We start from the raw sequence: 25,993 nt of genomic DNA, 5'->3' as shown, positions 1-25,993 counted from the left end.
GAATATTTATTCATCAATAGAAAAGTTTTTTTCTTACACCCCAATGACGCATCATTATGACCTCTTGGACAAAACAATAATCTATTTTAGAATTTAAGGAATGCAAGGTTGTTCCACCCATAGAAATAGGTTCCATATTATAACAGATTCTATTGGAATATAATCTACTATATTTCTACGGTTCTATTTCTATGGTTCCAGCAGACCACTACTTACCCGGATTGTGCCGTCAGCTGACTCGAAGCTGAGGATGTAGCCAGTGATGTCAGCGCGTGGGGCCTTCCAGGTCAACATGGCGTTCTCTGTCTGGATGTTACTGACTGCCAGGTCCTGAGGGGCATCCACATCTAGGAGAGAGATTGCATAGTTCAGACTGAGTACTTCATCTTCTTTTTACCTTCTTTTTGCAGGTTCAGGTTGTCTGTTTGAAATGGTAGGGGGTAAAAAACAACTGGCAGACTTGGAAGTGAGAGTTTGAATTTGTGTGTGGGAGTGAATGTTCTAGGTCTAGGCCCTCTAGGCCACTCACCAGTGGTGAACTCAGTTGTGGTGGCGGCACTCTTAGCAGCCGCTCTCATGGCATAGACCTTGACAGTGTAGTGGGTGGCAGGGGTCAAGGAGCTCATCTCAAACTCCACAATGTTCCCAGACACTCTCTCCATCACTGGGGCAACTACACACACAGAACACACAGATACAGTAAGAATACAGAGACAGACAAAGAGAGTCAGAGACAGGCAGAGACAGGCAGAGACAGTCAGAGACAGGCAGAGACAGGCAGAGAAAGACAGAGACAGAGACAGAGAAAGACAGAGAGAGACAGAGAAAGACAGAGAGAGACAGAGAAAGACAGAGACAGAGAAAGACAGACAGAGAGAAAAAGACAGACAGAGACAAACAGAGACAGAGACAAACAGAGACAGACAGAGACAGACAGAGACAGTAAAGGAGAATATCCTTACAGTAAGGACCCGATCAGCATCTGTCTACAATATACTGTAAGGAGATTAAAGCAATCTGAAGATTTAGATCTCTTCTTAAATCCAAACAATGAAGGAACATACAACACACGCAATGGGAGGCCTAATGCCTTTTCTCCCATAATCCCTTGTAATATACAGTACAGTACATCCAGATGGTGTGTGTGTGTTTGTGATACCGTACCAGTGTCTGCACTGTAGGTGATGACATATCCGTCTACAGTGGCGATGGCAGGCTGCCAGTGGAGCAGAGCCTGAGTGTCAGTGATGTTGACTGCAGTCAGGCCACGGGGCTTGTCCAGAGCTGTCACATAGAACACACACACACACACGCACACGCACACGCACACACACACACACACACAATGGTTACTCTGAGCAGAACCACATCAAACACCTCCCCAACGATAGAGCCATGTTCTGTTGTTGAACGGAAACACAAAGCCTATCCACCCCCAGCCATGCTCCATCTGTACACACTAACAGCTTTCCCAATAGGCTACGCGCTCAGCCTTTAGAGACGTGTTACCATCATAAATGTTTGATGCTTTCTTTAGAAATATTGAATGAATCCAACCATTTCTGTAGAGCATACCAAGACAAACCTATCGTTGTTGTGATGATGTACACTGAGTGTACAAAACATTAGGAATGACACACTGACTAGGTGAATCTGGTGAAACCTATGATCCCTTATTGATGTCACCTGTGAAATTCACTTCAATCAGTGTAGCTGAAGTGGAGGAAACAGGTTAAAAATGATTTTTAAGCCTTGAGACAATTGAGACATGGATTGTGTATGTGTGCCATTCAGAGGGTGAATGGGCAAGACAAAATATTTAAGTGCCTTTGAATGGGGTATGGTAGTAGGTGCCAGGCGCACCGGTTTGAGTGTGTAAAGAACTACAATGCTACTGGGTTTTTCATGCTCAACAGTTTGCCGTGTGCATCAAGAATGGTCCACCACCCAAAGGACATCCAGCCAACATGACACAACTGTAGGAAGCATTGGAGTCAACATGGGCCAGCATCCCTGTGGAACGCTTTTGACACCTTGTAGTCCATGCCCCGACGAATTGATGCTTTTCTGAGGGCAAAAGGGGGTGCAACTCAATATTTGGAAGGTCTTCTTCATGTTTTGCACACTCAGTGTCTAAAGTATGTGTATGTAGTCTTGCGTTAACATAAACCAAAGTCTTGGCTGCATCCCAAATAGGGATCTGGTCAAAAGTAGTGCACTATATAGGGAATAGGGTGCCATTTGGGATGCAGATCTTGTGTTGTGAACAGGTGTGACCCACACCTGTGGTGACGCTGCTGGAGCCTGGCTCACTCTCCTTCTGTCCCTTCACAGAGATGACGGTCACCTGGTAGGTGACTCCAGGGGTCAGGTTGGGCAACACGGTCTGAGACTCAGTTCCACCCACTGTCACAGTCTTGGGAGCGCCTGCACACACACACATGAAGACATGGACGGTCAAAAGGTCAGTCAGACGTCTGATTCTGTATACAAAGTCAGTGTCATAACAAATGATTAGTGTATTATAATACACGGCATTAAAAAGGATGTTTTCAAGCATTATGTGTATTAACTTCATAGAATGTTTTCATTATCATCAAGTAGTGAGGTGAAATAGTGAACCAGTAATGAAGCAGTTGACATCAAAGTTGTGTTGACTCCCTGCTTTCAAACTGACACATCCTCTCAAATAGACAGAACAGCCACTAGATGGCAGGATAGATCAGTTCTCTTCACAGAGAACATTAATTCCATATGACCACACCACATGTGTCAATGACTTACCCCTGGTTTTGCAGCCACTGTATGTACAGTATAGGTATGTATCACAGGAGGTTGGTGGCACCTTCATTGGGGTGGGACGAGCTCGTGGAAATGGCTGGGGTGGAATGGTTTCTATGTGTTTGACGCTATTCCATTTGATCCGTTCCAGCCATTATTATGAGCCGTCCTCCCCTTAGCAGCCTCCACTGGTATGTATAGTATAGCTATATCTGTATGTACTCACCTCCCTGAGCAGGGACATAAATGACACGGTAGCTGTCCACTCGAGCTCTGGGGATTGCCCAGTGTACGGTGGCAGAGGTATCAGTGACTTCAGAGAAACGGATGCCCTTGGGTGTGCCCAGCCCTGGCATAGGATAAAAGATAGAGAGGACAACAAACAAACAGAAGACAGGTAGCTAGTTAGCTAAAGACTCAGTGGGCAGGCTTTTAAGTGAAGAGAAATGAATACCAGATCCTAGGATATCAAATAATGCCTCATCACATATCAAAATAAAATAATACTGGTTACAAATAAACTACCGGTCAAAAGTTTTACAACACCTACTCATTCAAGGGTTTTTCTTTATTTTTTACTATTTTCTACATTGTAGAATAATAGTGAAGACATCAGAACTATGAAATAACACATATGGAATCATGTAGTAACCAGAAAAGTGTTAAACAAATCAACATATGTTTTATATTTGAGATTCTTCAAATAGCCACCATTTGCCTTGATGACAGCTTTGCACACTCTTGGCATTCTCTCAACCAGCTTCATGAGGTAGTCACCTGGAATGGATTTGAATTAACAGGTGTGCCTTCTTAAAAGTTCATTTGTGGAATTTCTTTCCTTCTTAATGTGTTTGAGTCAATCAGTTCTGTTGTGACAAGGTGGGGTGGGGGCGGTATACAGAAGATAGCCCTATTTGGTAAAAGACCAAGTCCATATTATGGCAAGAACAGCTCAAATAAGCAAAGAGAAATGACAGTCCATCATTACTTTAAGACATGAAGGTCAGTCAATACGGAAAATGTCAAGAACTTTGAACGTTTCTTGAAATGCAGTCGCAAAAACCATCAAGCGCTATGATGAAACTGGCTCTCATGAGGATCGCCACAGGAATGGAAGACCCAGAGTTACCTCTGCTGCAGAGGATAAGTTCAATAAATGCTTCACAGAGTTCAAGTAACAGACACATCTCAACATCAACTGTTCAGAGGAGACTGTGTGAATCAAGCCTTCATGGTTGGATTTCTGCAAAGAAACCACTACTAAAGGACACCAATAAGAAGAAGAGACTTGCTTGGACCAAGAAACACGAGCAACGGACATTAGACCGGTGGAAATGTTCCTTTGGTTTGGAATCCAAATTGGAGATTTTTGGTTCCAACCGCCATGTCTTTGTGAGACGCGGTGTGGGTGAACGGATGATCTCCACATGTGTATTTCCCACCGTAAAGCATGGAGGAGGATGTGTTATGGTGTGGGGGTGCTTTGCTGGTAACACTGTCTGTGATTTATTTAGAATTAAAGGCACACTTGGCTACCACAGCATTCTGCAGCGACACACCATCCCATCTGGTTTGGGCTTAGTGGGACTATCATTTGTTTTTCAACAGGACAATGACCCAACATACCTCCAGGCTGTGTAAGGGCTATTTTACCAAGAAGGAGAGTGATGGAGTGCTGCATCAGATGACCTGGCCTCCACAATCCCCTGACTTCAACCAAATGGAGATGGTTTGGGATGAGTCGGACCACAGAGTGAGGAAAAGCAGCCAACAAGTGCTCAGCATATGTGGGAACCTTCAAGACTGTTGGAAAAGCATTCCAGGTGAAGCTGGTTGAGAGAATGCCAAGAGTGTGCAAAGCTGTTATCAAGGCTATTTGAAGAATCTCAAATATACAATATATTTTGATTTGTTTAATACTTTTTTTGGTTACTACATGATTCCATATGTGATATTTCATAGTTTTGCTGTCTTCACTATTATTCTACAATGTAGAAAATAGTACAAAAATAAAGAAAAACACTTGAATAAATAGGTGTTCTAAAACCTTTGACCGGTAGTGTGTATATTATACATATTTTCTAAACAACTGGAAAACACATCCCTAAAGCATTCCTAAAGATCTCATCCCTAAATACATCCATAAATATCATATTAAATCCATTAATAACCCAGAAAATACACATTACTCTGTTATTTTGTGTGAGCAGATACGCCGGCATTGAGAACCACTAATTAAAGTAGAGAAAAGGAGACAGACTGAAACAAAGAGGCCAGGGCTTCCAGCGCCTGTCGTCAGCACTGAGCCACAGTATCTTGCGTGACAGACACGACAGGGGGAGATTAATTTGCCCCCATTGCAGACATACTAAATTGAAACATGCAGCAGGGCCATTGGACCCGAGAGTGAAGCCCCAGAGAATTCAGGGGAAAGAGAGCCATTCAGACACTCAACACACAGACAGACAATTTTCCCTTTACGGTTTAGAGACAATTAGACAAACCCATTTGGGGCAAGCCAGCTAAAGACAACATTGGAGACAACTTGACAGATATATAGACAAAAAAAACGGAGCAAATGAAGAGATTAGTAAATCTCCTGAGCAGTTCTCTGGACCCCTGTGAATGAGAGGCCATCAGAAGCTGAGTGTGGTGTTTACACTGACAGACAGACAGTGAGACAGACAGACAGAGAGTGTGTTGGTTCACAGACACTGGGGCTGGTTTTAGATGAGAGGGCTGCTGGATGATTCCACTGGAACCACTCAGGAGTGCTGACAGACAAGACAATGACAGGACAGTGAACACTGAACAGACACGTCCAACCGGGTAAACAAACCACAATGAGACACATCACACATAGCTGCTGACACAAGACACACAAGGCAGCCGAAGCAGGTTTTAATAATTAATTTGCAAAGCTAACTAATTATAATTCTACCAGATTGCTGCCTTGAACCAATATTATCACACAATGTTATCAGGTTAGTAAACAAAAATGGCTTCAATGATGAAGATATTCAACATTGACCCAACATTGACCCTGTTTCCATGCTGTTAATTTAATAGTAAAAATGGAGACATTGAGAATATATAATTTACAGTTGTAATGAATAGATTCCTAACATCTATCCAGCAGCCCTAGGCCATTGCTGGTGTGATGTCATACCGCGTACCTGTTTTTGCCACCATGGAAATAGAATTGGAGAGCCGTCCCGAAATGACCCCATAGAGCTCAATTTCATACTCTGTGTCCTCAATTAGCTCAGTAAGCACTGTTGTTCTCTCCTCCCCGGGCACAACCACCTCTTGTTGGGAAGCCAGGTCGTCGCTAGTATCATTGATCATAATGACAAAACTATCAAAGAGGTCCTCTTCAGCTGACCAGGCCACTTTACAGCTGTCTGGGGTGATGTCGAAGACTGAGAGATTCTCCACGATGGGTTCAGCTTCTGGGTGATAAGGGAAGACATGTTGTTTTCGTCCCCTAGACCTCAAGAGTACTTAAATAAGTTCTTATGAAGATTACAGAAGATCAGGAAGTGACAGTTATTCCATCTGTATGTACAATAGACATCACAATTGGTTATGGATCCATATCAATCTATGGATCCATATGATTCAAACAAGAAGAGCAGGTTCACAAGATGCAATAATTAAGAGTTGTTACATACCCCATCCTGGGGAAAATGAAGAGGTTATTTCCAAGAATTCTAATGATTTTCATGTTGACTTTGAAAACAGTATTCATTGTGTCAGGCACAAGTGAAGTGTTTATACCACTTAGGCATCCTAATAAGTTTTGACACAACTATACATGGGTAGAAAACCTTGTGCTTAGTGTCTGTACATCACATCCACTGTGGTGAGTGTAGGGTTGCAAAATTCGATCAATAAATGCATTCCCTGGTTTTCCCGAAATCCCGGTTGGAGGATTCCCGTGATCAGGAGAGAATAAGCAGGAAATCCGGAGTCCTCCATCCAGGATTACTGAAAGACCAGGGAATTTATTAAAAGTTCCAGGAATTTTGAAACCCTAGGTGAGTATGAAAGTAACAACATGCATTTTATTGGTGTAGGTAGGTACATTGTTATTTACCAGCTAGTTTGATCAAATTCAACCCTCAGTTTATTGATGCTATGACTGCAAAAGAACACATGATATTTGTGCATCAGTTCCTTAATACACTAATACGAAAAGTAATCTACATTCAGAAGAAAAGGAACATTCAAGTCAGCCAGAGTTTTACTAGAGTTTTAAGCGCTTGGGTGACATCAGGGCAAATGGGTCTGTACGTATACAGTGTTGTAAAAGTCAACTGTGTTAACTAGTCATTAGCAGTAGCTAATAATGGCTGAGTAGAGGAGCTGAGCTAGCGGGAGTCTACAGCTGTTAGAGGAAGTGCTCGGCAGAAGTCAGAGAGAGAGCAAGAGAGAGAGTAGATCGACCGCCTGCACAGCAGCATACAGACAGCAGCTTACAGACTGCAGTATACAGACAGCCGCATACAGACAGCAGCATACAGACAGCAGCATACAGACAGCAGCATACAGACAGCAGCATACAGACAGCAGCATACAGACAGCAGCATACAGACTGCAGCATACAGACAGCAGCATACAGACTGCAGCATACAGACAGCAGCATACAGACAGCAGCATACAGACAGCAGCATACAGACAGCAGCATACAGACTGCAGCATACAGACAGCAGCATACAGACAGCAGCATACAGACTGCAGCATACAGACTGCAGCATACAGACAGCAGCATACAGACCTCGAAGTGGCCTCAGTGCCGCCTCAGTGCTGCCTGGCTAGATACAGGGACATAACTCATTAGAACACTACACCAAACGTTAAGGTCGCAAGGTGAACCCAGAGGATTCGGCTGACGTGAAACGAGGGAACTTGTTGTGAGAAGAAGTGGTGGAAAATGAAAACCAGAGTAGACACTTCCCGGGTGCTGTCGCTCTTCGTTAGGAGCGGAGCAGGCCTGCTTTAGCTAGTCAGCCAGCCAGTCAGGGAAGAAGGAAGGGAGGTAGAGAGGGACATGGAGGCCCTGCTCAAAAGTAATGCACTATATAGGGAACAGTGGGAATAGCCATTTGGGACGCAACACAGGAGTGCAATTTTTTTTTTCTAGACTTCTTTCAGAAGTGTGTTGAACATACATTACACAAACGAATCAACCAATGGAGACAGACCGACAGTGTTTGTATGGATACTTCATAGTGTTGTACAGTGGGGGAAAAAAGTATTTAGTCAGCCACCAATTGTGCAAGATCTCCCACTTCAAAAGATGAGAGAGGCCTGTAATTTTCATCATAGGTACACGTCAACTATGACAGACAAAATGAGAATAAAAATTCCAGAAAATCACATTGTAGGATTTTTTATGAATTTATTTGCAAATTATGGTGGAAAATAAGTATTTGGTCAATAACAAAAGTTTCTCAATACTTTGTTATATACCATTTGTTGGCAATGACACAGGTCAAACATTTATGTAAGTCTTCACAAGGTTTTCACACACTGTTGCTGGTATTTTGGCCCATTCCTCCATGCAGATCTCCTCTAGAGCAGTGATGTTTTGGGGCTGTCGCTGGGCAACACGGACTTTCAACTCCCTCCAAAGATTTTCTATGGGGTTGAGATCTGGAGACTGGCTAGGCCACTCCAGGACCTTGAAATGCTTCTTACGAAGCCACTCCTTCGTTGCCCGGGCGGTGTGTTTGAGATCATTGTCATGCTGAAAGACCCAGCCACGTTTCATCTTCAATGCCCTTGCTGATGGAAGGAGGTTTTCACTCAAAATCTCACGATACATGGCCCCATTCATTCTTTCCTTTACACGGATCAGTCGTCCTGGTCCCTTTGCAGAAAAACAGCCCCAATGCATGATGTTTCCACCCCCATGCTTCACAGTAGGTATGGTGTTCTTTGGATGCAACTCAGCATTCTTTGTCCTCCAAACACGACGAGTTGAGTTTTTACCAAAAAGTTATATTTTGGTTTTATCTGACCATATGACATTCTCCCAATCCTCTTCTGGATCATCCAATTGCACTCTAGCAAACTTCAGACGGGCCTGGACATATACTGGCTTAAGCAGGAGGACACGTCTGGCACTGCAGGATTTGAGTCCCTGGCGGTGTAGTGTGTTACTGATGGTAGGCTTTGTTACTTTGGTCCCAGCTCTCTGCAGGTCATTCACTAGGTCCCCCCGTGTGGTTCTGGGATTTTTGCTCACCGTTCTTGTGATCATTTTGACCCCACGGGGTGAGATCTTGTGTGGAGCCCCAGATTGAGGGAGATTATCAGTGGTCTTGTATGTCTTCCATTTCCTAATAATTGCTCCCACAGTTGATTTCTTCAAACCAAGCTGCTTACCTATTGCAGATTCAGTCTTCCCAGCCTGGTGCAGGTCTACAATTTTGTTTCTGGTGTCCTTTGACAGCTCTTTGGTCTTGGCCATAGTGGAGTTTGGAGTGTGACTGTTTGAGGTTGTGGACAGGTGTCTTTTATACTGATAACAAGTTCAAACAGGTGCCATTAATACAGGTAACGAGTGGAGGACAGAGGAGCCTCTTAAAGAAGAAGTTACAGGTCTGTGAGAGCCAGAAATCCTGCTTGTTTGTAGGTGACCAAATACTTATTTTCCACCATAATTTGCAAATAAATTCATAACAAATCCTACAATGTGATTTTCTGGATTTTTTTTCCTCATTTTGTCTGTCATAGTTGATGAAAATTACAGGCCTCTCTCATCTTTTTAAGTGGGAGAACTTGCACAATTGGTGGCTGACTAAATACATTTTTTCCCCACTGTATATAGATTATGTTTTGGCTAATGTCAATCGTCGCTGTCTGAAGAAAACATGGTAGCTCCAAAACAAACTTTTCAGTAAATGGAAAAAACAGCCATATTTTCCCATGAACTACAGTAACATACAATTACGAAACGTTGGGGTTGGGGCTGGTTTCTCTTCAGATCATTAACATGCAGACAATGGGCTTCAGAGCAGACTTGAGTGTGTGCCACATTGAGCCATGGCCCCAGCAAGCCCCAACACTCCCTGGCACCCCAATACCAGGCTCCAGGCTCCAGGCTCCAGGCTCCAGGCCACAGTGTCAATGTGAGCATGAGAATGTGGAGCAGAGGGTCTGAGTCTAGGGATGGAGGGAGAACTGGGGGTGCATGCAGAACAGAGCCTTCACAGAATGAAACAAAAGCTCCTCAGGGACTTGAAGAAACCACTGACTCTCCATCCATCCATTTGCTGAATCATCATTATCTGGGAACAGCTGAACTATCATGTGCTTTGACTGATGTTTACTAACAATGATACAATACCCGTATTGTTTATACTGTGCGTATACAATGGAAAAACTTAAAATCTGTCAAAATAAATAATCATTTTAAATTTGCTTTGAAAGGATAATTTCAAATATATCCCTTTTAAAGTGACCAAATAAGTAGATGAGGGACAACTAATTTGAGGCAGGTTTTTTTAGCAGGTGATAGAAGACCTCAAAATAACAAAGTTATGTGTGTGTGTGCAGCCTGGTCTCTATGTGAGTGTTTATTGGAGAGTGGGTGGGGGCTAACTGATCTGAAATGACAGGTATTATTCTCTCCATGACAGCAGAAGTATGCAGAGGCCAGGTTCGTCTATGTACTCTAAGCTGTCAAAACAGATGGCTGAAACCCTACTTAAATCCCAACTGAAAATAGATTACTGATACATTGGACAACACTCAGGGCTGGGCCCTAGCCTTTTTCGTGCCCTAAGCAAGATTTGGTTGGGAGTCCCCCCTACCTCGCGGGCAAACATTTTAGTGTCACCCCTCTTGATGGCGGAGAGAACAAGTTTTAAAGTTAATTTCTAAACAGTTCGCCACGGGGTCACCGCCTATGTCGCTTATGCCCAAAACACTGCATATAAATACTTATTATTACTTATTGTAACAACTGCTTAATCTGTTTCTACATTCTCAAAGCACATGCCAAAATCCTCAATTGCTTTAACAGCAAACAAAGCAAGTAGTCTTGAAGTGAGATTTTTCTGTACATTGTTCACTATCCATTCAGTCCACAACATTGTAATCCACAGAATGTGAATGGTTGATAATTACTATTATTGATTGGTTGGGAGGATAAATCAATGCACCTGTTGGGTCTCTGCTGTCTCTTTGCAGTCAATCACTACTCACTACCCATGGTACAGATAACACGGGGGCCGACTGACAGTTCAGAAATGTTCCAGGTGCTTTTTCTCTCATGGCAGGTCCTGACAGGCAGATAGTCTGCTTAGGGTGGATCAAAGGTAGATCCACCGCAGGCCATGCCAGGCCTCATCTGAACTGAATGGTTTTTGTCTGGGTGGGGTGGTTCTATTATGTGGACAGATATATGTTACAGTTACTGCATCAAAGTGAGGGAAACACAATGGGGGAGGAGGTATTGTTAGGTAATAATTGGTTATGGGAGAGGCATGATTTGAGTGGGAAGAGGTTAAAACTGGTTTTTGTTTTTGTATTGGGGAAATTACTAATGAGCAAAGAACTTCCACAGTGGCTGGACTGGTAACTTACACATACAGCACAAATAGAAAGACAGATGAGGACTTGGATGACTGGCTGGGCATTGAAGACACACCCTATAGTACTGATTACACTCAAATGACTCAAAACCACACACTAACAGAAAGTATTGTCAAAAGACTAACAGAAAATTGTCAAAGACCCCAACCACCCAAGCCATAGACTATTTTCTCTGCTGCCGCACGGCAAGAGGTACCAGTGCATCAAGTCTGACACCAACAGGCTCTTGAACAGCTTCTATCCCCAAGCAATACGACTGATAAATAGCTAACAAAATAGCTACACGGACCGAGTTTACCTTGTATCTTTATTGACCTTTTATTTCAGTCTCTATGCACACTCACAGGGCCCTACACACTCACACACAGTGTCACTCCAACACACACACAAACACTCACGCCTTTCTGTAAATTGAAGGATCAGGCACAATGAGAGAGAACTGTTTGATTGATCATATCTTGAGCAATAGTCAATAACCATACTAAATATACTAAACATATACAGTACCAGTCAAAAGTTTGGACACATCAAATCAGTCAAGGGTTTTTCTTTCTTTCTTTCTACATTGTAGAATAATAGTGAAGACATCAAAACTATGAAATAACACAAATGGAATCATGTAGTAACCAAAAAAAAGTGTTAAACAAATCAAAATATATTTGAGATTTGAGATTCTTCAAAGTAGCCACCCTTTGCCTCGATGAAAGCTTTGCACACTCTTGGCATTCTCTCAACCAGCTTCATGAGGTAGTCACCTGCAATGCATTTCAATTAACTGGTGTGCCTTGTTAAAAGTTAATTTGTGGAATTTATTTCCTTCTTAATGCATTTGAGCCAATCAGTTGTGTTATGACAAGGTAGGGGTGGTATACAAAACGTAGCCCTATTTGGTAAAAGACCAAGTCCATATTATGGCAAGAACAGCTCAAATAAGCAAAGAGAAACGACAGTCCATCATTACTTTAAGACATGAAGGTCAGGCATCCCGGAACATTTCAAGAACTTTGAATGTTTCTTCAAGTGCAGTCGCAAAAACCATCATGCACTATGATGAAACTGGCTCTCATGAGGACCGCCACAGGAAAGGAAGACCCAGAGTTACCTCTGCTGCAGAGGATAAGTTCATTAGAGTTAACAGCACCTCAGATTGCAGCCCAAATAAATGCTTCACAGAGTTCAAGTAACAGACACATCTCAACATCAACTGTTCAGAGGAGACTGTGTGAATCAGGCCTTCATGGTCGAATTGCTGCAAAGAAACCACTACTAAAGGACACCAATAATAAGAAGAAACTTGCTTGGGCCAAGAAACACGAGTAATTGACATTAGACTGGTGGAAATCTGTCCTTTGGTCTGATGAGTCCAAATTTGAGATTTTTGGTTCCAACCGCCGTGTCTTTGTGAGACGCAGAGTAGGTGAACGGATGATCTCCGCATGTGTGGTTCCCACAGTGAAGCATGGAGGAGGAGGTGTGATGTGTGGGGGTGCTTTGCTGGTGACACTGTCAGTGATTTATTTAGAATTCGAGGCACACTTAACCAGCATGGCTACCACAGCATTCTGCAGCGATACGCCATCCCATCTGGTTTGCGCTTAGTGGGACTATTGTTTGTTTTTCAACAGGACAATGACCCAACACACCTCCAGGCTGTGTAAGGGCTATTTGACCAAGAAGGAGAGTTATGAAGTGCTGCATCAGATGACCTGGCCTCCACAATCTCCCGACCTCAACCCAATTGAGATTAAATGGAATGAGTTGGACCGCAGAGTGAAGGAAAAGCAGCCAACAAGTGCTCAGCATATGTGGGAACTCCTTCAAGACTGTTGGAAAAGCATTCCAGGTGTAGCTGGTTGAGAGAATGCCAAGAGTGTGCAAAGCTGTCATCAAGGCAAAGGGTGGCTACTTTCAAGAATCTCAAATATAAAATATATTTTAATTTGTTTAACACTTTTTTGGTTACTATATGATTCCATATGTGTTATTTCATAGCTTTGATGTCTTCACTATTATTCTACAATGTAGAAAATGGTAAAAATTAAGAAAAACCCTTGAATGAGTAGGTGTGTCCAAACTTTTGACTGGCACTGTATATGTTTTGTATATTTAGTATGGTTATTGACTATTGCTCAAGATATGATCAATCAAACAGTTCTCTCTCATTGTGCCTGATCCTTCAATTTACAGAAAGGCTCGATGGGTCCCTGAATTTACTGATTAGCCTATATTATGAGAATCCTGGTAATTTGAAAGTACCAGATCCGTCCAGCAGTCAGAAATGTACAGGAAGATCAGGAGACAATAAAGCTGCAGGAGGTTTATTATATCAAATGAATTTTGGTTACTTGCTCAGCATTTGAAATAGCCTCAAAATTCAGAACCACTGTTTTGAAGCTTTTTTTCCTGCCAGAGGTATTGGGTTTCTTATTTGCTCTCTCCAGTGGGTCTCCAAACACTTGAACTCAGATTCTTGTAAGCCTTTCAACGCCTGATGATTGTCAAACACAAGTAAGGCCCAGACCTGGGGGGCGAAAGGGTGGGCAAAGGGTGGGCAACCCCCACACCCCTCCCCCCTTGTCCAATCCCTTTATATCCCTGCTAACATGCAGCATGCTTTGTGTTTGTATTACACGTCTGGAGATTATAAAACGGTCGGAGGAACGAATGCTGCATGCGGATTAGAGGAGTGTTGATTTCAGAGACACAATGTTTTATCAGGGGCCCCCGCATGTGTCCTTTTATCTGACAGACCCACAGTTCATCGTGGTCAAATCGCACAAAAGAACAATTATCACATGAATGGCCTTTGTATGGAGTACACACCACCTCCATTCTGCACCTTGGCAGCATGGGACACAGATTCAACAAAATAAAGTTATTCTGAACCATACCAGCGTTTTCCTAATGCCATATCAATTTAGCCCATAGCCATACACAGTAATGGGTACCCTGTTACATAACTGGAGGACTTTCTTCTCGGATGTTTGGTTTGGAAGCACCCTGACCACTGGCGCTAGCAAAAAAATGTCACAATCATCTTTTCTTTTTCTTTCCGTATTTCAGTAAAATAAGTAAAATAAACCCACATGCAGTTAAATTAAAGGCTTGAGGGGGGAAACAGAGACAGACAGAAAAGTAGCAACAATGAATTCAATTCATTGCCTAGGTTTGGCTGATGGCCTGGAGGGGAAAACTGAATATTTGGTTAATGAGAAAAAGGCTGGGGTCCTACAATACAAAACCCTACAACACAAAACCTCACAAAACACAGTCCAAACTCATTCTCACAGAATTCATTTTTTTTTGCTTTCTTCCATACCCCTATTATAAAGCATCAACATGGATGATGGACAGTGTAAATCCCTCCTATAGCTTTTTAAGATACAGTAAGAGATTGTTGATAGTTAATACACCTGGAAGATTAATAGTGGTAGTACTAAGGTATAGCCTAACAGAATTCTCATCATGTGAAGAGATTTAGCCTAGTTGTCCAGTCTGTTTGTGCTTTAGCCAATGAACAGCTTGACAACGTTAGAAGATAGTTAGGCTAGATACTGTACATACAGTATGGAACCAGGCTAGGAGAGGTGTACTGTTAGCCTGGTTCCAGATACGTTTGTGCTCTTGCCAACTTGATAGATGTCATTGTCAAGACAGTTATTGTCAATTAAATTCCAGTACTGTTTACACTGACCTGTGGCTCGTTTACATACATTTTGAGACCATAAAAACATATGTATGGGACCAGGTTTGGAGAGCTTCTGTCCACACTGACTTGTGGCTACTGCAGTATGGGACCATATACTGTATATAGAATGAGGGGACACTCAATATGGCCGCCAGTCTTCCCATTGTGGCATAACTGACCTGAATGGGGATGCCTGCTCTATTCATTCTAATTCTATGTATGGGACAAGGCTAGAGGAGATAGAGGTGTACTGTCCTCACTGACCTGTTGCTGCTGAGATGGTGGCGGGGTCACTCTGCTTGTGTCCCCTCTCAGCGGTCAGGGTGATAGTGTACAGCATGCCAGGCATCAGGTTCCTCAGGGTGTACTTGATGTCATTGGATAAGGGTGTCAACTCAGCCCTGTGTCCGTCGGCTGACACGTATAGCAGCTTGTACTTGTCGATCTTAGCCACTGGCTTCTGCCACACCAGCACCAACTGAGTCTCAGTGGAAGACTCCACCTCCAGGTTTTTAGGCGCATCCAATGCTGAAGAGTAGAATATAGGAGAATATAGAACAAAGAATATGAAATATAGAAGGAGAATATAGAAGGAGAATATAGAATAAAGAAGGAGAATATAGAATATAGAATATGAAGTATAGAAGGAGTGTATTTCAGGCTAACAAGAATAGGAAGTCTGACTGTAGTTTTCAAATAGTGCAAGACAAGCGGAGAGAACTACACTACCGTTCAAAAGTTTGGGGTCACTTAGAAATGTCCTTGTTTTCGAAGGAAAAGCAATTTTTCTGTCCATTAAAAGAACATCAAATTGATCAGAAATACAGTGTAGACATTGTTAATGTTGTAAATGTCTATTATAGCTGGAAACGGCTGATTTTTTTATGGAATATCTACATAGGCGTACAGAGGCCCATTATCAGCAACCATCAGTCCTGTGTTCCAATGGCACGTTGTGTTTGCTAATCCAAGTTTATCATTTTAAAAGGCTAATTGATCATTAGAAAACCATTTTGCAATTATGTTAGCACAGCTGAAAACTGTTGTGCTGATTAAAGAAGCAATAAAACTGGCCTTCTTGAGACTAGTTGAGTATCTGGAGCATCAGTAATTGTGGGTTCGATTACAGGCTCAAAATGGCCAGAAACAAATAACTTTCTTCTGAAACTTGTCAGTCTATTCTTGTTCTAAGAAATGAAGGCTATTCTATGCGAGAAATTGCCAAGAAACTGAAGATCTCGTACAACGCTGTATACTACTCCCTTCACAGAACAGCGCAAACTGGCTCTAACCAGAATAGAAAGAGGAGTGGGAGGCCCCAGTGCAGAACTGAGCAAGAGGACAAATACATTAGAGTGTCTAGTTTGAGAAACAGGCGCCTCACAAGTCCTCAACTGGCAGCTTCATTAAATAGTACCCGCAAAACACCAGTCTCAACATAAACAGTGAAGAGGCGACTCCGGGATGCTGACCTTCTAGGCAGAGTTGCAAAGAAAAAGCCATATCTTGAACGGTAGTGTATTTGTGGATTGTCGGAAGTAAATAGTTGAATGGCAATTATTATTAGTAGATTATTACTACTATCCATGACAGTAAATGAAAACAATGTATTTATTTACAATACAGCAAAAGTTAATAGATCTCACCTGTAACAGCGTTGGTGGTGGTAGGAAGGCTCTCTCGCTCACTCTTCACGGCTGTCACTCCCATCCCATACTCTGACCCAGGCCTCAGGCCTACACAACACACACACAAATAACACTTATTGTATCGGATGCATGCAAATAGCATGAGGAATATATGTTTTTGTATTGACCAATGATCAGGTTTTGATCTATGAAAATAGTGTAATAGAAAAACATCCAGCTGTTTGCAGCTAATATCTTCGACAACAATGAAAAAGAGTGAAGCTCTTCAAGGTCTTAATTGCCTATTTAAGAGATTCAAGCATAATTGGGTTTATTTTCAGCCTCTTCATTCTGGAACCTGTATTTGGAACCTTTATTTGCACTGATGGCTCTAGAAGAGGCTCTCTATGGGCCAGAAACAACATTTGCTATGATATAAGAGGCTTTTGAGATCGCTGTGTGCGGTGCAATTAACGGTCCTCAGTCCAACTGCCATTATTTCCTTTATTAACTCCCACAGAGGTCACTAGGCAGCCAGGCACTAGGAGTCTTGCAGCATGAAATTACACCTAATGCAGAGGAAAGTCATTATCAATAAAATCACAAGTGTGAAGGCAATTACAGATAATAACTGTGTGAAAAAAGTGCTGAGGTGTGTGAGGATCGGAGAGGAGTGGAGGGGGACGTCAGTCAGCTGAATAGACACATTGTGTGTGTCCCAAATGGCAACCTATTCCCTATATAGTACACTTTTTTGAGTAGTGCACTATGTAGGGAGTAAAACACTATGTAGGTAATTGGGACGCACCCACTGCCTTATTTACAGGGGATGGGGCACCCAAGGACAAAGAATGGGCCTCAGACAAAGACACTATTACCCGTTTGGAACCTTTTTCCTTTTTTTCTCAGCCAGGGAGCCTAATCCTTCGATGCAGTGGCACATGGTTTAGAAAGACACGTCCGTCCGCCCGCCCGCCCGCCTCAAAGCATGGAGCATTATGGGAGCCGGTGCACGAGGATGAAAAAAGGCCCTACCTGCTTTTCTTGTTTGACCAGGATGGAGCTCACATTGAAACAAGCAGCAGTGTTATTCCATTTAAGGCCCGAATGCAATCTCCTGTTGGCTGTTTTCTAATAAAGTGGGGGGCTTTTGTGGCTGGGCAAATGTTTCATGACACAAAAACAAAGCAGCCCATTTGGAAATATAGTAAGTGCATTGAATTTAATACAGAACATTTTTGAAAGAGGACCACAAATGCTTGGCGGCGGAATAGTTGGTAAAGCGACGTCGCTGTTTACATTGAAAAACAATATCTATTAATTTACACAAAGACAGGATGGTTGTTTTAAAGCTGTTATCACATTGAAATAAATCATTTTTCAATCCATTTTTAAAGAGGTAATGAGTTAATGTAAACCCAAAGCAAACAAAAGTATCTAAAAACTGAAAATGTACCAGAAGCACAGTTCACTTCCTCTGTAGAGTGTGAAATTAGACAAGCACCACCAGATATTACACAACATCACCACCACCACAGCATCCTGTCATAACTCTAGACTAGTGGGAGGGGTTCTGTCTTACCAAAGGGAAGGGAACACTGCCACTACCGTGCTCTCCAACAAAGGTGATTGAATTGAGGAGCTAACAGAAGTGAAGAGGAAGTTCTTGGAAGAGAAACTCTTGGAGGGCAGTTGAAGTTGCTAAAAAAACATATTTATTGTTTTTTTCATCAGGGTTTTACATATATTAAAATGAGATTACTTACCACTGATTTTGGCCTGGGTGGTGTCCAGGGGTCCGGTAGGGAACAGCAGCTCTCCGTGGTCTCCTCCAGAAAGGGGGCCGTATTTGATGCGGTAGTTGTCTACTTTAGCCTGGCTGTTCTTCCACTCCAGAGTGATGCTCTCGTCAGTCAGCTCTACCGCCTGCAGATCCCGTGGGGCATCCAGGTCTGGAACACATCCAATCACAGATCAGTCGAGGTGGGAATGTTATGATTCTCTTGTAAATACAGTACCATGTGTGGTCCAGACACCGAGTTGAGAACAGACCACCACTTTTTTGCAACCCTAGTGCTGTATGAAAGGCTTGTTCCAGGTCCCTTGGCTGCTTCCCAAATGGCGCTCTATTCCCTATATAGCAGGATTGGGGTTCATTCCACAAATTAAATTCTAATTAAATTCCCTCCCTATAAATTCCATTTAATTCAATTATTTGAATTCTGAGATAATTCAATTCCTCTCAATTCCAATGTTAGGTAAATTCCAATAATTCCCAATTCAATATTATCCCCAAAACTTCTACATATTCAAATTCAAATTACATTCCCTCAGGCTTTCAGGCTGATCTGTTCAGACAGCCTAGCTATACTGGAAATATAGAAATACAAGTTGAAATGATTTTAAACAAATCATGCAGTCAATTTTTGATACTGGATTAATTATATTAATTGGGACATATACAAATATTGAATTCCAATTAAATTAAATTCCAAAGATTAAATAAAAATGTTTTTACAATTCTAATTCAAACGGTCCAAACAATTCCAATTCAATTCCAATTGCGTAACTTGACGATTGTTGAAAAATCGAATTTAATTCAATGTACATTCTCCACTTCATGAGTGAATTCAATAATTAAATTACATTTCAAATTCAATTGGAATTGACCCCAACCATGCTATATAGTGCACTACTTTTGACCAGAGCAGTAATGGGCCCTGGTCAAAAGTAGTGCACTATAAAGGGAATCGGGTGCCAATTGGGATACAGCTCTTGTCTTACCTGTTAGGAAGGTCTCAGACACGGGCACGCTGGTCATCTCTCCCCTCTTGGCCATGAGAGACACCTCATACTCTGTGTCAGGGTTCAGGCTGCCCAGGTGGTGCTGTGTGTCGCTGGAGGACAGCTCCACTGTGCTCCTGTCTGAGGGGTTGTCGCTGGGCCAGTAGGACACGCTCACCCCGTCCACCATGGCCACCGGCAGAAACCAGGTCACCAGCGCCGTGGTGTCCGTCACGTCACGCACATCCACCTCTCTGGGCGAATCGATCTCTGCAGAGAGAGGAGAGTAGGAGCTCTCATCAGAACCTTTGCTACAGGGTTGAATATAAATAGTGAGAGCATTTACTACCAATAATGGTTTGAAAACACTGTATTTTCTAGTATGCATCCATGCATGAGGTTGTTCATGTAAGTACACATCAAAACCTGGAGCATGAAAGGCACTTTCCCTACAGTGTGATGGAACTGATTTGTCACATTCAGCAACTTCAGGAAAGTCACCCTTCTGCAAAAGACAGATAAGACATGGAATCTGCATTGGAGCTTAGCACAAATGTAACCCCCAATGAGCCTAGCTGCGTGCTTGTGCGTGTGTGTGTGTGCGTGCGCGTGTGCGTGCATACGTGTGAGTGCATGCGTGCGTGTGTGTGGTTCCAGGGTTGTGATAGTCTCCTGAGTGGTGCCTCCCTTCCACACACATACACACCATGGGGGGAGGGGAGGAGAGAGTGAGGGGGGATGGGATCACTCCATGCAATTAGACTCCCAGAATGCAAATCCCACTACAGTATGTCTATGTGTGTTAATGGCAGACATAAAGAGGCCTTGAGTGACATGGAGATCTAGGGGACCCCATAATCCCAGTGCTGCTGTGTGTGTGTGTGTGTGTGTGTGTGTGTGTGTTTGTGGGTGTATGCTTAACACCACCCAGTATGGCGCTCAGGTTCCAATGTTCAACAGCTCCATAGACTTCACACACATAAATGCTAGTCCTATAGTGTCAGTCAATGCTATAATGTAAACTACTCTTCGATCCTAAAGAGGAGGTGTATAAGAGGATGTCAGGTAGCTAATGGCTTTTCCTTTCCTTGTTCTGTTTACTCTGGCAAGTCGGGGGCAGATTTCAAACCATAAATAAGCAGAGATTGTCTGACCTTGCTTTGGGATGGAGGTGAGGCAATAAAGGTTAGTAGAGAACCTTGAGAAGAACATTTGCTTCAGCATATTGAAATCGCCTTATTCTGATTTGTTGTAACAGAACTCTCTGGGGCAGGGGTGAAAGCTCACACTCTGTTCAGATCCCATTTCAGTGCTGGAATGTTCCACAAAGCTTTAAAAAAAATATATATATATATATATATATAATAAAACACCATTCTCCATGACTAGTCTTGAATGTGTTGGTGGTGCAGTATATTTTAACCTCCCCTCGAGCCACCTAAAAATTGCTTGGCTGGTGAGAGAGTTGGTGGGAACCAAGCTGGCAGGTGGAGTATAGTTTCAACCCCAAAACCTGTAGTTATATTGATCCCAAACCCTGATACAAGCCATTAGCCTTGATAGCAGCAGCCTGATGGAGATATGATTTCCTCATAACTGTTAAACCTTCCAAGGGGGTAGTGGTGGCTTTTTACTGCCTCTAGTAAATCAAGACGATGCTATGAAAAGTAATGAGCTAATCACGCAATGTTGGAACTTCAGGATGCCTTGGATAGACTGTCCGACTGCATCCCAAATTGCACCCTATTGCCTACATAGTGCATTACTTTTGAACAGACCCTGGTCAAAAGTAGTGCACTATATAGGAAATAAGGTGCCATTTGGGACACAATCTCAGAGCTGCAGCAGAGGGGATATTCAAGAAATCGATTGAATCAAGGTGACAATGTGTTTCTGTGTGTAACTTTGACAGCTGTAAGCCGCTTCTTTGTCTGTCTGTATTGCTGTAAATCATATTTAAAATGTCATGCAGATGGTCAGAATGGCGTAAGAGGGGTTTATGGCTTATTCCCATGCAAATATGTCATGAAAACAAGGATTACAATACACTTGATGCTGGCAGGTCCCTGTGTGAAGCTCTCCATATTTTGAATTAGTTATTTACCTTTAATTGTGTGTAGCCAGCATTGGCAAGGATGAAAAAATCGAATTCTGAATGAATTCTGAACATTTAATTCAAAGCTTCTTCAGGGATAAGTCATTCAAGCCTTGAGGCATTAAGTCAAAGGCCTACTCTATATATGATTCTGTAAACCTTGCATTTCCCCATCGTGATACTCATGGGTATCACAGTGCTACAATTTGAACAGTTCAAGGCTTAGTCAACTGGGCCATAATTATAATAATAAGCCATTCTCAGGGTTAGATTTTTTTTTAAAGATGGGGGTTAAGAAAGTGTCCTGGCTCCCTATAGCTGTCGCCAAGTGTAAATACTTAGGTGGGTTTTCGTCCTACAAGCTACCATCTACGCAGGCTCAACATTCAGGTTAATTTTCCAACTGAATGTTATTGGCCTGGAGGAGTCAATTGTCCTGTAAACGAATGGATATAAACTCACTTGTGAAAACGTTCTTGCGTGCTGGGGGTCCGCTGGTGTTGTTCTTCACCACCTCCAGTTTGACCTCGTACTCCTGACCAGGTCCCAGCCCTGACTGCTCAAACATGGTGTCAGGGCTGCCCAGGGAGTTCAGAATCTCCCCATTCTCCTCTTTCTGCCAACACCAAACAACACCAATCATTAAAATGGTATGGCATGTTTCATGATGGCACAGTTCCCCTTGGGGATTAATAAAGTACCTATCTATCTAGTGTATCTATCATTACCCACCTCAATGTCAAGCTTAGGCTCCCTATTCACTTTACAGTGCACTACTTTTGACCAGGGCCAATTGGGCTCTGGTTAAAAGTAGTGCACTATATAGGCAGTAGGGAGCCATTTGGGACAAACATTTGGTGTGGGAATAGGGCAGCCACATCATACTCAGGGGTCCTGTCTGTGATGGTTGAACTACAGGGGGTGTGGGGGGAACTGAATGTAATGAACTGTGGATTTCATGTCCTAGGACTATTTCTCATATGTGCTTGAAAAGAAAAAAAGCTTTTAGAAACAATAATCATTCTGTGCCTCATGGCTGCAGTACATGGCCATTAGAGCTGTCAACAGAAGCCTCACAGAACATTTTGTCACATTTAAACTTAGAGACTTAAAGAAAACAGACTTTGAATACTGGCTCGGCTAAACTATTTCCATAGGATACTAACCCTGTTTCACATCATCTGCATCCCAAATGGCACCCTACACCCTATTCCCTATATAGTGCACTACTTTTGACCAGGACCCATAGACCTATAGGGCTCTGGTCAAAAGTAGTGCACTATATAGAGAATAGTGTGCCATTTGGGACACCGACACATAGCTAGGGCAATTACTGAAGCTTGGAGTGGGTGTCTGTTCTGTTATGGGGCGTATATGATTTCTACCACAGGGATAATGGGAATAATGATAGGCTGTGGGCTTCTGAAGATCTCAACCTCCTCCTTGTGGAATATGTAGAGAGAGATCCATTAACAACATGCAATGCCCCATGGGAGACAGGAGAGGGGCGTGCTGCTCACTCAGTGTTTCTAAAGATGAGTGGTCTACTGTTGCTAACTCACAGTGTTTCTGAAGATGAGGGAACTACTGTTGCTAATTCACAATGTTTCTGAAGATGAGGGGTCTACTGTTGCTAACTCACAGTGTTTCTGAAGATGAGGGAACTACTGTTGCTAACTCACAGTGTTTCTGAAGATGAGGGAACTACTGTTGTGTCACGCCCTGGCTCTGGGACTCTGTTATGTTGAGCCAGGGTGTGTTGTTTCTATGTGTTTTGTGTGCTAGGTTTATTATCTAGTTCATTTGTTTCTATGTTGGCCGGTGTGGTTCTCAATCAGAGGCAACGTGAATCAGCTGTTGCTTGTTGTCTCTGATTGGGAACCATACTTAGGCAGCCTGTTTTCCACATTGTGTTGTGGGATCTTGTTCCGTGTATGGTTAGTGTTTGTAACCAAGGACGTCACGTTATCGTTTTGTTCTCTAATAAATAAATAAGTATGTTCACTCATCACGCTGCGCATTGGTCCACTTCCTCCAGCGATCGTGACAGAAGATCCCACCATAACTGGACCAAGCAGCGTGTCCAGGAGCCAACGCCAGAGAGGACTCTAATGAATATCAACCTTGACTGGGTCAAGCAGCGTGAGGAGGAGAGAGGCTGGACTTGGGAGCAGAGGAGCGAGAGTCTGGCGAGAGCCATGGAGGCCTGGCCCACGGGGAGGAGAGACGGCCAAAAAATGTTTAGGGGGGCTCACGCCGTGGACGACGGGGCAGCAGGAGGCCGGGATAGAGTGGTTCAGCGGGGTTGGCAAAGGAGGCCGCCAGGTTAAGGGAGTCACTGGTCACCAGGGGGAAGGAGAATGTAGAGGCACGGCGAAAGGTACTGGGGTGTGTTGCCAGTCTGGTCCGGCCCATTCCTGATCCCCGCGTAGGGCCAGTGGTGTGTGTCCCCAGTACGGTCCGGCTTGTTCCTGTCCCTCGCACCGAGCCTGTGGTGCGCGTCGCCAGCCCGGTCCGGCATGTTCCTGCCCCTCGCACCAAGCCTGTGGTGCGCATAGTCAGCCCGGTCCGGCCCGTTCCTGCTCCCCGCACCAAGCCTGTGGTGCGCATCGTCAGCCCGGTCCGGCCCGTTCCTGCTCCCCGCACCAAGCCTGTGGTGCGCATCGTCAGCCCGGTCCGGCCCGTTCCTGCTCCCCGCACCAAGCCTGTGGTGCGTGTCGTCAGCCCGGTCCGGCCTGTTCCTGCTCCCCGCACCAAGCCAGTGGTGCGCTTCGTCAGCCCGGTTCGGCCCGTCCCTGCTCCCCGCACCAAGCCAAAGGTGCGCGTCGTCAGCCCGGTCCGGCCTGTTCCTGCTCCCCGCACCAAGCCAGTGGTGCGCTTCGTCAGCCCGGTTCGGCCCGTCCCTGCTCCCCGCACCAAGCCAATGGTGCGCGTCGTCAGCCCGGTCCGGCCCGTCCCTGCTCCCCGCACCCAGCCTGTGGTGCGCGTCGTCAGTCCGGCACAGCCCGTGCCTGTTCCACCGGTGCCTGGTCCGGCACCGGTCAGCTGCTCCACTCCGGAGCTAGAGCAATCCGCTCCACCAGTGTTCAGTCCAGCTCCGGCCAGCAGGGCCAGACCGGACCAGGGGCGCTTTGGGGGGTTAGAGAGGGAGTGGGGGTCATGCCTGGAGCCGGATCCGCCGCCGAGGAGGAATGCCCACCCGGCCCTCCCCTGTTCGGTTTATGTTTGGCGAGGTCGCAGTCCGCCTTTGGGGGGGGGGGGTACTGTCACGCCCTGGCTCTGGGACTCTGTTATGTTGAGCCAGGGTGTGTTGTTTCTATGTGTTTTGTGTGCTAGGTTTATTATCTAGTTCATTTGTTTCTATGTTGGCCGGTGTGGTTCTCAATCAGAGGCAACGTGAATCAGCTGTTGCTTGTTGTCTCTGATTGGGAACCATACTTAGGCAGCCTGTTTTCCACAGTGTGTTGTGGGATCTTGTTCCGTGTATGGTTAGTGTTTGTAACAAAGGACATCACGTTATCGTTTTGTTGTTTTGTTCTCTAATAAATAAATAAGTATGTTCACTCATCACGCTGCGCATTGGTCCACTTCCTCCAGCGATCGTGACATGTTGCTAACTCACAATGTTTTTGAAGATGAGGGAACTACTGTTGCTAACTCACAATATTTTTGAAGATGAGGTGTCTACTGTTGCTAACTCACAGTGTTTCTGAAGATGAGGGAACTACTGTTGCTAATTCACAATGTTTTTGAAGATGAGGGAACTACTGTTGCTAACTCACAATATTTTTGAAGATGAGGTGTCTACTGTTGCTAACTCACAGTGTTTCTGAAGATGAGGGAACTACTGTTGCTAATTCACAATGTTTCTGAAGATGAGGGAACTACTGTTGCTAATTCACAATGTTTCTGAAGATGAGGGAACTACTGTTGCTAACTCACAGTGTTTCTGAAGATGAGGTTCCAGCCATCAAAGGGGATGTCCAGGGGGTCCCACTGAACCTCTACTGCAGTCTCCTTCACTGATGTGAACTTGAGTCCCTCAGGCTCAGGGAGATCTAAGGGGATGAGACGGACAAATTAGAACATATTTGATGTTCTGTTTACTTAACCCTCAGGACACCCAGCACATGGGCTACATCTCAAATGGCACCCTATTCCCTATATAGTGCACTGATTTAGACCAGAGCCAGCCCTATGGGCGCTGGTCAAAAGTAGTGCACTATATAAGGAATAGGGTGCCATTTGAGAAGCAGACATGGATTCACGGCTAACTGGTTCCAATGACGGGTAGATCAAGGTCAACAACATTGAAAAACTACAACATCCCAGGTACAAATTAGTGATTTAATGAAATTACATTGGCAACAGATGTTTGCATAAGCTGCAATCAATTTGTTGATATTAAAA

At 43.8% G+C, this 25,993-nt stretch overlaps 1 protein-coding gene across 4 annotated transcripts in view; it reads right to left on the bottom strand.

Moving 5' to 3' along the window:
* LOC121585060 (tenascin) overlaps positions 1 to 25,993 on the bottom strand; it is a 151,024-nt gene that overhangs the window by 10,997 nt on the left and 114,034 nt on the right. For 2 of the 4 annotated variants that reach the window (XM_041901405.2, XM_041901403.2), the window contains exons 5-16: positions 25,526 to 25,641; positions 22,046 to 22,199; positions 19,489 to 19,758; positions 18,471 to 18,656; positions 16,723 to 16,812; positions 15,341 to 15,604; positions 5,958 to 6,233; positions 3,008 to 3,130; positions 2,284 to 2,427; positions 1,165 to 1,284; positions 530 to 673; positions 217 to 347 (exon numbers count right to left, since the gene is read on the bottom strand). In XM_041901405.2, the coding sequence (XP_041757339.2) occupies positions 217 to 347; positions 530 to 673; positions 1,165 to 1,284; positions 2,284 to 2,427; positions 3,008 to 3,130; positions 5,958 to 6,233; positions 15,341 to 15,604; positions 16,723 to 16,812; positions 18,471 to 18,656; positions 19,489 to 19,758; positions 22,046 to 22,199; positions 25,526 to 25,641 (2,018 nt within the window). The remainder of the gene's footprint in view (positions 1 to 216; positions 348 to 529; positions 674 to 1,164; positions 1,285 to 2,283; positions 2,428 to 3,007; positions 3,131 to 5,957; positions 6,234 to 15,340; positions 15,605 to 16,722; positions 16,813 to 18,470; positions 18,657 to 19,488; positions 19,759 to 22,045; positions 22,200 to 25,525; positions 25,642 to 25,993) is intronic. The other 2 variants (XM_041901406.2, XM_041901407.2) reach the window with 2 other exon arrangements.

The sequence above is a fragment of the Coregonus clupeaformis genome, chromosome 16, assembly GCF_020615455.1.
Source record: "Coregonus clupeaformis isolate EN_2021a chromosome 16, ASM2061545v1, whole genome shotgun sequence".
Classification (NCBI taxonomy): domain Eukaryota; kingdom Metazoa; phylum Chordata; class Actinopteri; order Salmoniformes; family Salmonidae; genus Coregonus; species Coregonus clupeaformis.
The sequence above is the reverse complement of the archived record's forward strand: the minus strand, read 5'-3'. Positions and strand labels throughout refer to the sequence as shown.